The sequence below is a fragment of the Musa acuminata genome, chromosome BXJ2-5 (genome assembly GCF_036884655.1).
Source record: "Musa acuminata AAA Group cultivar baxijiao chromosome BXJ2-5, Cavendish_Baxijiao_AAA, whole genome shotgun sequence".
NCBI lineage: Eukaryota > Viridiplantae > Streptophyta > Magnoliopsida > Zingiberales > Musaceae > Musa > Musa acuminata.
Genome location: NC_088342.1, coordinates 40,305,539 through 40,314,932, shown reverse-complemented (window position 1 = coordinate 40,314,932; position 9,394 = coordinate 40,305,539). Strand labels below are relative to the sequence as shown.

Below are 9,394 nucleotides of genomic sequence, written 5' to 3'. Positions count from 1 at the left end.
ACTGTCGAGATGAGAATGTGTTGAGTTTACTAGGAAAGATGAAAAAAAAGTTCACGAATAACTAGGTATCACTTTGATAGATGATAAAATGAGAGAAAATAGTTTAAGATGATGTTGACATATGTTGAGGGTACTTCTGCATATAATAGTTAGAAGATGTGAAATAATTGATATTAGTAATAAGAAAAGAGGTAGAGAAGACTTAAAATTTTTAATAGAAACTATAAATAAAAAATTAAGTACTTTAAATTTAAATAAATATATAACCTTTTATATATCGATGACAAAAGATCTACATAACTAAGCTCATATAGTTGGGATTGTTGTTGTTATTGGTTGTAATAATAGGGATCATGATTTATTAAAAATAAATAATAATAATAATAATTTTAAAAATGCTTTTGTATTATAACAATATAGGTAATCTAGAAATGATACTATGAATACATGTTTTTCATAATAGTATTTTATTTCTAGTGACACTATTTTTTTCTTCTTATCGTGTGAAGTAGGTAGCACGATTTATTGATATAAAACAATACAAAAAATATTATTGTGAAAACAATATTAAAATTTTTTATATTAAGACAGTATTTATAATCTGCATATGATACCATATATACATATATTGTTCCTAGAGTCATTAATTTTTTTTTTCTTGGTCGTAAGAAGCAGGTAGGTATCATGATTCATTGAACTAACATAAGAAAAACATACTATAATAATAATAATAATAATAATAATAATAATAATAATAATAATAATAATAATAATAATCTTAAAGAGTTTCTATAGTATGGCAGCAATAGTAATCCACATAAGATAAGATAAATACATACTTTAGGTAACAGTAATTTGGTCTTAAGTCACATCATTTTTCTTCTTGGTTATAAAAAGTAGTAGGTATGATGAATAATTGAAATAAAATAAAAATATTTAATTTATTGTAGTAACAATGATAAATATCTTTTAATCTGAAATACCTAAAAGATGGGAGATTGGTAGAGTGATGCAAACTAAATCCATCCAAACCTATAATTCCATTTGTGATATAATTGGACAATCCCAAAACAAAATTCCGTGCAAAATTGAACTGCAACTTAGTCCAACCCAAAGGAACATCCAATTCCTCCCAATTGAAGGTTAATATTATCCAACTCAAGAATATGTGGAATAAAAATGTATCAAGTGGCAAAACATATTTTTAAAATTATAAATCACTCAATTTTATTCTATTAAGAACATTCATTTTTTTTTTCTTTTTGCAAATGAAACAATTAGTAGAATGGGTTTTGAATACTGATCTAAGATAAGTGAATTAATATTTTAAATATAAAATTTATTGGATAAAATCTTGTATCCTTAATTAACATAAGTATGTCCACCAGACCATACTACTAATATTCAGGTATAACATTTTTATACTATAATTTAAGGTATAAAAGTATATATAAACATCTAAACCCTTGTAGTAGAAACAGTCACCATCTCCTCCTCTGAAAATAAAATAGAAAACTGTATACAAAGAAGATTGCTATTATATATCCTCTACTAATTTTCAATTTAGTAAAAAAATAATCAACAATAATTATATTCTGCAAGAATTAATGCCAATTATATAGGCAATTGTATTATGTACAAGTTGGTTCAATTTTGAGTGTGGAGACCAAACAAACTTCACGTATCACTTGTTGACATACAGCTTCATTCAATACTGTTCGTCTGCTCTAATATTTTCTATATTATACGAGAGTCATACTAGAATTGCTCTAACTCAATTAACTCAATTCAATTCAGTATATGGAACATACAGTGACATGACGATGAAAAATCCATTAAGGAGGTCGATGATATGATTCATTACTACAACAAATTATATTTTTACCTATGACTTTTTACTTATATGTTCCTATAGTTTTAACTATAACAAGATATGTTCCTATGGTTAGAAATCATGACAATAGGTATGATTTTGTAACTACACGTAAATGTTTACATGTTATTTGTTAATTCAACCACAGAAATATATGATTTTTTCTATAAATAAAAATTATAGTAATAATTCATATATCATTGTGTTCCACAACTATAGTTATAGATATTTTTACCTGTAAAGGACAACCACAATAATAGTCCACATATTTATACTATTATTTAATTACATAAATAGGCACTTTTATCTGATGAAAGACAACCATAGCAATAGTATCCAAAAGACTATGATACTACTGACTGCTATAATAGCTCATAATTCACAAAAGGAAGACAATATTCTTCCATCAGCCTTACCGATTTATATTTAAAATCATAAGACTAGTATTCAAGTACATCCAAGTTGACATACAAATTTAAACAAAGAACACCCTTTTCTTGGTAAGTTTTAAGTAGCACAATATTAAAAAAAATTATTAAAGTATATTTTCTAGTGCTTTTTGATAGAAATCAATGAAGCCAACTTGCGTTTCTAAATCATTATAGTAAAAACACAATAAAAATTGATGCGGAAACGAAATAGCGTACCTCCAACCATTGTTGTCAAGAATTTCTGCAAAGGTTTCTTCTTGAACTTTGGTATTTCTCGATTCAGAACTCTCGTTTTAGATGGTGTAAGAAAACCATTTTACTTCAAAGAGATGATTAAGCCCAAGGATCAAAATCCTCATATATATATAGATGTTCTTCCATCAAGAACATTTATCATCACCAACTCATAACGTTTAAGAATTAATTCAAATTTGTAATGTTTGAACCATAACGAAAAACTTTAATGATATTAAATATTTAATTTAATAATAATAGTTTCATATATAATGAATAAAAAATTAAAATCATTTAAATCATACTAAATGAAGAAATTCATGATAATGAATTATGAATTTTAACGAGAACGATTATATTATTATTAAATATAATATTTAATAATAACGATTATACTTTTCTCAAAATTAAGTACCTGCTTTTCACATATGACATATGCAAACTAACCTCTAAATTAATTAAATTTATTTGAATAAGAGATAAATAAGATTGATTTTGCATCACATGTGTAAGTCAAGTGTCACCATTGTATCGACCACGTGTCACCTACGAGTTGATCATGTGGACTGTGTTCGTTGGACTCGAATGTTCATCACACCCTTCATATAAAACTGTGGGAGTGATGATTCAGTATTGATTCATCATCCATGTGAAGTTAATGTATTGGGATAAGACCAACACGTAGCCACATAAGGATGATGTGTTAGCCACGTCATTTTTACCATTATATAATCCAACCTTTATTCATAATATTTCATCAACTAAAAAAGAAACAAAAATCATATCATGCGTCTACATAACAAAAAATAAAAGATACTAATAAGCAGGACTACATAATGTATGAGAAATTGGCTTCTATTAGAAATATTCAATACAATAATTCCAAATATGACACAATATCAATAAGGAAAAAATATTATTCTTAAATTGATTTTTAATACAATAGTAGCATATTATGGAAGAGGGGGCAGTTGCCTATAATAGGGAAGAGGCTTCCTGTTGCGGAGCATGCTACTGCCATCTACAGCAACACGAGAAAGAGGTGGCCTACCGCGTACATCTACAGAAGAGGAAGAGGGGGGGTGGCCGCCTATAATAGTCGTAAGTAGAGGAAGAGGGCTTAACATTACAGTATAATATATTATAATTAATATATTATACTGTAATGTTAAGTGTATTTTCTTATAGTGTCAATCACATTTGTGCATTTTTCAATCATTAAAGTGACAACAATTATTGAGGTGGCATGATGATCATTATTATGATCGGTACTCCAATTGGCAATGCTGTAACCCTACATCATCTTTCTCTCTCCTAATGCGAAAGTGAAGTAGAGAGGAAAAAGGGTCGATGAAATGGAATATTTGTCACTATCATCCATCAAAAAATAAACCCGCGTACTTACCATCATAATCTTGCTGTTTAGTTCCAAGCAGCAAACTCCATCTTACACGTCCTCCATCCAGCCTTGAATCAGTCAATCGACGGCCAGATATAAATCATAAAGATTCGTCCCTTCTCCTCACATTCATAGTTTTACCGGTCGGCGCCTCACCGGCAGCTGACACCCCTGTCGCAATTCTCCACTGAGACCCGCTGCCAGGGGGCCCGCACGCGGGTACAGAAAGGTGCCGCGACCGATCTTAGTTCATCCGAGGATGGCAAGCCATCAGCGGAGAGACGAGAACGGAAGGGCGGCGGCGGAGGAGGAGGACGGATCGACGCCAGGATCCATCCATGGCTTCGAATCCCTCCATCGCCTCCTGGAGGCTAATCTGAAGCCCCAGATCTTCCAGGTTTGGCTCTTCCTCTGTCCTCTCTAATTGGATTCGATGATCCTTGGACGATGTCACCGAGTTGGGGAGGGCGTGATTTGTTGATCCGTCTCACCATATTTTTGCTGGTTTAGCCAAAACAATGCAGAAATTATGTGATGTCTACCCTACAAAGTCATACTAGAATCATTTCATGCTGTCTAAATCTCGAGTAGATTCTTGTCTCCACGAAATTCTTGCATGAGATTCTGGTTAGCATTCGCTAGTAGCATCAGGGCGCGAGAGAATCCATCTGTTGAATACGAGATATTTTCTTGTTGACGAGTTAGGAGAGAGGAACTGATCGCTTTTAACATGCGATGTGGCTGTTGCAATTGTTCTTTACGTAACAGGAAGTGAGCCGCTTGCTGCTGGGACTGAATTGTGGCCGCCATCTCGAGCGGGTTTCTTTGCCTCAGGCTGCCACCTCTCTATCTGCAGAACATGATTTTGATTTGCAGGTACAGAATGCTTTCTGATATGTCGATTTGCATGTTCTGGTTAATATATCTCTTGCTTGTTCTCTCATTGTGCTGTCTTTCTGCTTGGTTATCTTGTAAGCTGCAATTGATTACTGAAGCAAAAACCCTTTGTTTGATCATGCATATGTAGATTTTGTGCTTTGAGATAAACTAGGATTAGGTAACCATTGTGCAAATGATATCACTGGCACTGGATGCTCTGCATGTTATATGAAGTCAGTAAACTGTGACGTGCTAATCATCATTACCATGTTGGAGAATAATCTTATCCTGACAGAGTTCCCTGTTTCTACCTTTGTTTCTGTTGTATTCCAAGCAGCAATATATATAACTTGTTGAAGTCTTGATGCATAACAATCGAGTTACTGGATTCTTTGCTTTGACAATATTATAGCTTTTGGGACTGAATTTGACTTGTTAGTAACCTCTGGATATCCCATCTGTTGCATTAATTTGTCAAATTTCAAGAGACCAAGCTTGGCCAAAACTTTATTTACATCAATTCTGCTATTCAATCAAGATGACAATACTCAATAGGCGGGATATACTTGGTCATACAGTAAGAAGTACATTGTTAGCGTTGACAGTAACCATTGGTCATACAGTAATGAAAAAAGGTGTTTTGTGCATTTTCAAGGGTCATATATTGCAAACGTTCCAAACTTATACGTTTACTCCACAATCATAGTATAATATATTATATTCTAGCTGTTACTCAGTGAGTGTTTACAAACACTATGTTGAAGCGTGAAGACTGGTTAACAATACATTTGGTATTGTACAACCTATTATACAATGCAATTTAGATGTTTTGCTCCAAATTTTTTGACTTTTAATTCTTGGAATATTTCAGCGATAGTCGGTCATTCAGATGACTGTATCCATGGCATTTACGTATCAAGTTTGTCAATTTTGTTGTATTTCATTGTAAGAGTCCTCGTAACTTGTTACCTTTATATGGTTAATTTTCTTTGTTGTTTCCAGGCCTTTTGTTTTCATGCTGATAAAGAGTTACTGAGGCAACCACGAATTGTTCGTGTTGGCCTTATCCAGAATGCGATCGGTCTTCCTACTACTGCACACTTTGTGGACCAGAAGAATGCTATTAGGCAAAAAGTGGAACCCATGATTGATGCAGCTGGAGCTTCAGGTGTCAATATCTTATGCTTACAAGTAAGTTTTGTACAGAAACTGATTGGATTAGCTTCTCCTGGCATATTTCAGATGCACCAGACCACCTTATATAATTGGACCCTATGAAGTGCCCTTGGTTATCGTCAAAACATCCATTATATCTATTGTTCATTGCATTAAATTTCTGGTTTTTCTTCTTGTTCTTGCCAAATCATAATTTTATTTTTATCTTGTCCTGCATTTTTTGAGTTGTGTCCTTTAATGCAGGAGGCATGGATGATGCCATTTTGTTTCTGCACTCGGGAGAAGAAATGGTGTGAATTTGCAGAGCCTTTTGATGGAGAATCGACTCAATTTCTTCAAGAATTTGCAAGGAAATATAACATGGTCATTGTGAATTCTATTCTTGAAAGGGATATACACCATGGGGAGACCATTTGGAATACTGCTGTTGTGATCGGAAACCATGGCAACATAATTGGCATTCATAGGAAGGTATGCGTGCCTGCTGCTATTTATCCTTGTTTGTACCATCAGCTATAAACACTTGTTTTGTGTACTTATCATTGAAATATTATCTATATTGTCATCTCTTTTGACAGAATCACATACCGAGAGTTGGGGATTTCAATGAGAGCACATATTATATGGAAGGAAACACTGGACATCCTGTGTTTGAAACAGCTTATGGGAAGATCGCAGTAAACATCTGTTATGGAAGGCACCATCCCTTAAACTGGTTAGCATTTGGGCTAAATGGAGCTGAGATTGTCTTCAACCCTTCTGCAACTGTCGGAGAACTCAGTGAACCAATGTGGCCTATTGAGGTCTGTTCCTTAGCATTCATTTCTAGTGCTCTAATAACATTCTCTGTTGATTCAACTACATTGATGACACATTCTGTTGCAGGCTCGGAATGCTGCCATTGCAAACAGTTACTTTGTTGGGTCGATTAATCGTGTTGGCACAGAAATCTTTCCTAATCCATTTACTTCTGGTGATGGGAAACCTCAACACTCAGACTTCGGTCACTTCTATGGGTCTAGTCATTTCTCAGCACCAGATGCTTCATGCACTCCCTCCCTTTCACGCTACAGGGATGGATTAATGGTTTCAGACATGGATCTCAACCTCTGCAGACAACTGAAAGATAAATGGGGTTTCCGCATGACGGCACGATACGAATTGTATTCTGAAATGCTCGCTAAGTACCTAAAGCCGGACTTTACTCCGCAGGTCATTGTCGATCCCATGTTGCAGAAGAGAAATCCACTTTGATGAAGGAAATGGTACGTCTGACATACTACACATAAGTTTATCATTCTTATAACCAATTGATTTATTTTCCTCTGCTGTAGATGTAGGTACTTCAGCTCGATTGTTCCTGATGTTTCATTGACATGGGAAGCTGCAACAGGTATCAAATGGCACATGAATAAACATTGGCACTGAGGTTTGTGATCGATGCTGTGATTAAATTGTTTCTTTGGTGATGTTAATGGTGCTTTGTTGACTGTAAACCTGAAATAATGTGAGTAGTTAATGTTCCAACTAAAGTGCTTAGAAGTGGGACTTGACTACATGATCATCGAACAACAGAGAAATAGCATGTTGGTTTTTGAGTGCAGAGATTGGACTGTTGAAGTAGGGAATTGGCTGTTCGATTACATTTCTGTGTGTTCGCAAAGGATAAGTTGTGAAAACTTGATTCCAACATCTTATTATCTTATTAACAGTAGTCAAACTCTCTACCAACTAGATTAGTTGGTATTTTCTAAGTAGTGAATTTGATAGATCCCTCTAAACTAATATTTTAAATATAAAAATTTATTGAATGAGATTTTTAATCCTAGCATGGTCTGTATAAAAGTTTGTCAGATGAGGTTTCGAAACTTTAACCTTTAATGAAATTATTATCTTAGGAGTAAAAATTCTTAGGATGGGGTTTTAAAACTTTAGCCTTTGATAATATTATTATCATATTAATATTTTATTTTAGGTATAAAAGTTCATTGAATTAGGTTTCAAACCAATCTTTATTGAGTTTAGTGGAACTTCGTCGATTAATCTTATCAACTCTTGTTTTTAGGTAAAAATTTATTGAAAAATAATGTGAACTCCATCTATGATAAGTGGATCTAAATGAATCTGATATATTAGATGTAAAAATTTATTGGATGGGATTTTAAGTCAATATTTGATAAGTAGCTCTGGTACAATACTATCATACTAATATTGTAGAATATTGGATAAAATTTTGAATTTTCAAGCCTTAGTAAGTGGATAAGTAACACCACTATCATAATGATATTTTATGTGTAAAATTTTTTGATAAGATTTTGAACCTTAGATATGAGCAAAAGATGCAACGTTAGCCCAACAAGCATTGACAAATGATGCCTAAATCCTAAATCCTAATGTTTGTTGATGTTCTTCTTCTCTTCTTTCGGGCCAATCCTAAATTTTGTTCCATTATGCTTGAAATCTTGTGCTAACACTAAGCCCTAAAAGTTTTACTAACCCAATCTAAGAGACGCTTCTGAAGTGAAATTTAGAACTCTATATCATGAACTTATCTATGACATTCACAAATACTTATGACATGATCTGCATTTCTCGTTTACAGGTAATGGAATTCTTGAAATCCTTGGTGAGATGAAAGGAGTTGGGTGGTTTTGTGATTGTTTAAAAGCATGAAGGTCATAATGACTTATATATGTATGAAAAAGAAATCTCCCCTCCACCCCCACCTCGGCCCCACAAACAAAAGTTGAAAAATATTTTTGTTCTACTTTTCATTCTCATTTCTTATTACACTTATTCTAAGTCTAGCATACTTTTAATATTTTCGATACGATTTTTTATTAAACGAAATTTTTTCAAAGTCGTCGATTTTATAAAAGCACTAATTTCACCCCTTCTTAGTGCTAAAACGGTTCTAACAGTTGCTATCAGAGTCAAATTTTTTCTCGATTGGTTTAACACCCAAGAGAATGACTTTTATTGATAATCTAAAGGAATACTCTATCACTCGTCCTCCTATATTCAATGGGACGAATTATACATATTGAAAAATATGTATAAGAGTTTTCTTGCTTTCTATGAATTTTAATTTATAGAATATAATCGAATTTGGTTTTCAACCGCCCTCTAAACTTATAATTGAATGGAGTGATTTTGAGAAAAAATCATTTTCGTTAAATGGTAAATCCATGAATGCTTTGTTTTGTGCTTTAGACAAAAATAAATTTAATCATGCTTTTATATACGAAACTATACATGATATTTGGTATACACTCAAAATCACACATGAACACATAAATAGAGTTAAAGAGTCTAAAATTAATCTTTTAATACATAATTTTTAATTGTTTCGAATGAAGCTAAGCGAAACCATTGGAGACATGTACGACCGTTTAATGGATG

General features: G+C 33.1%; 1 protein-coding gene across 1 annotated transcript; it reads left to right on the top strand.

The window, feature by feature from the left end:
• Positions 1–3,978: 3,978 nt before the first annotated feature.
• On the top strand, positions 3,979–7,595 carry LOC103985725 (beta-ureidopropionase). Its single transcript, XM_009403524.3, has 7 exons — positions 3,979–4,334; positions 4,706–4,813; positions 5,819–6,007; positions 6,236–6,463; positions 6,571–6,795; positions 6,878–7,257; positions 7,327–7,595. Exons 1-6 carry the CDS (start codon positions 4,197–4,199, stop codon positions 7,244–7,246), a joined length of 1,257 nt encoding a protein of 418 aa, XP_009401799.2. The 5' UTR covers positions 3,979–4,196; the 3' UTR covers positions 7,247–7,257; positions 7,327–7,595.
• The last annotated feature ends 1,799 nt before the right edge of the window (positions 7,596–9,394 follow it).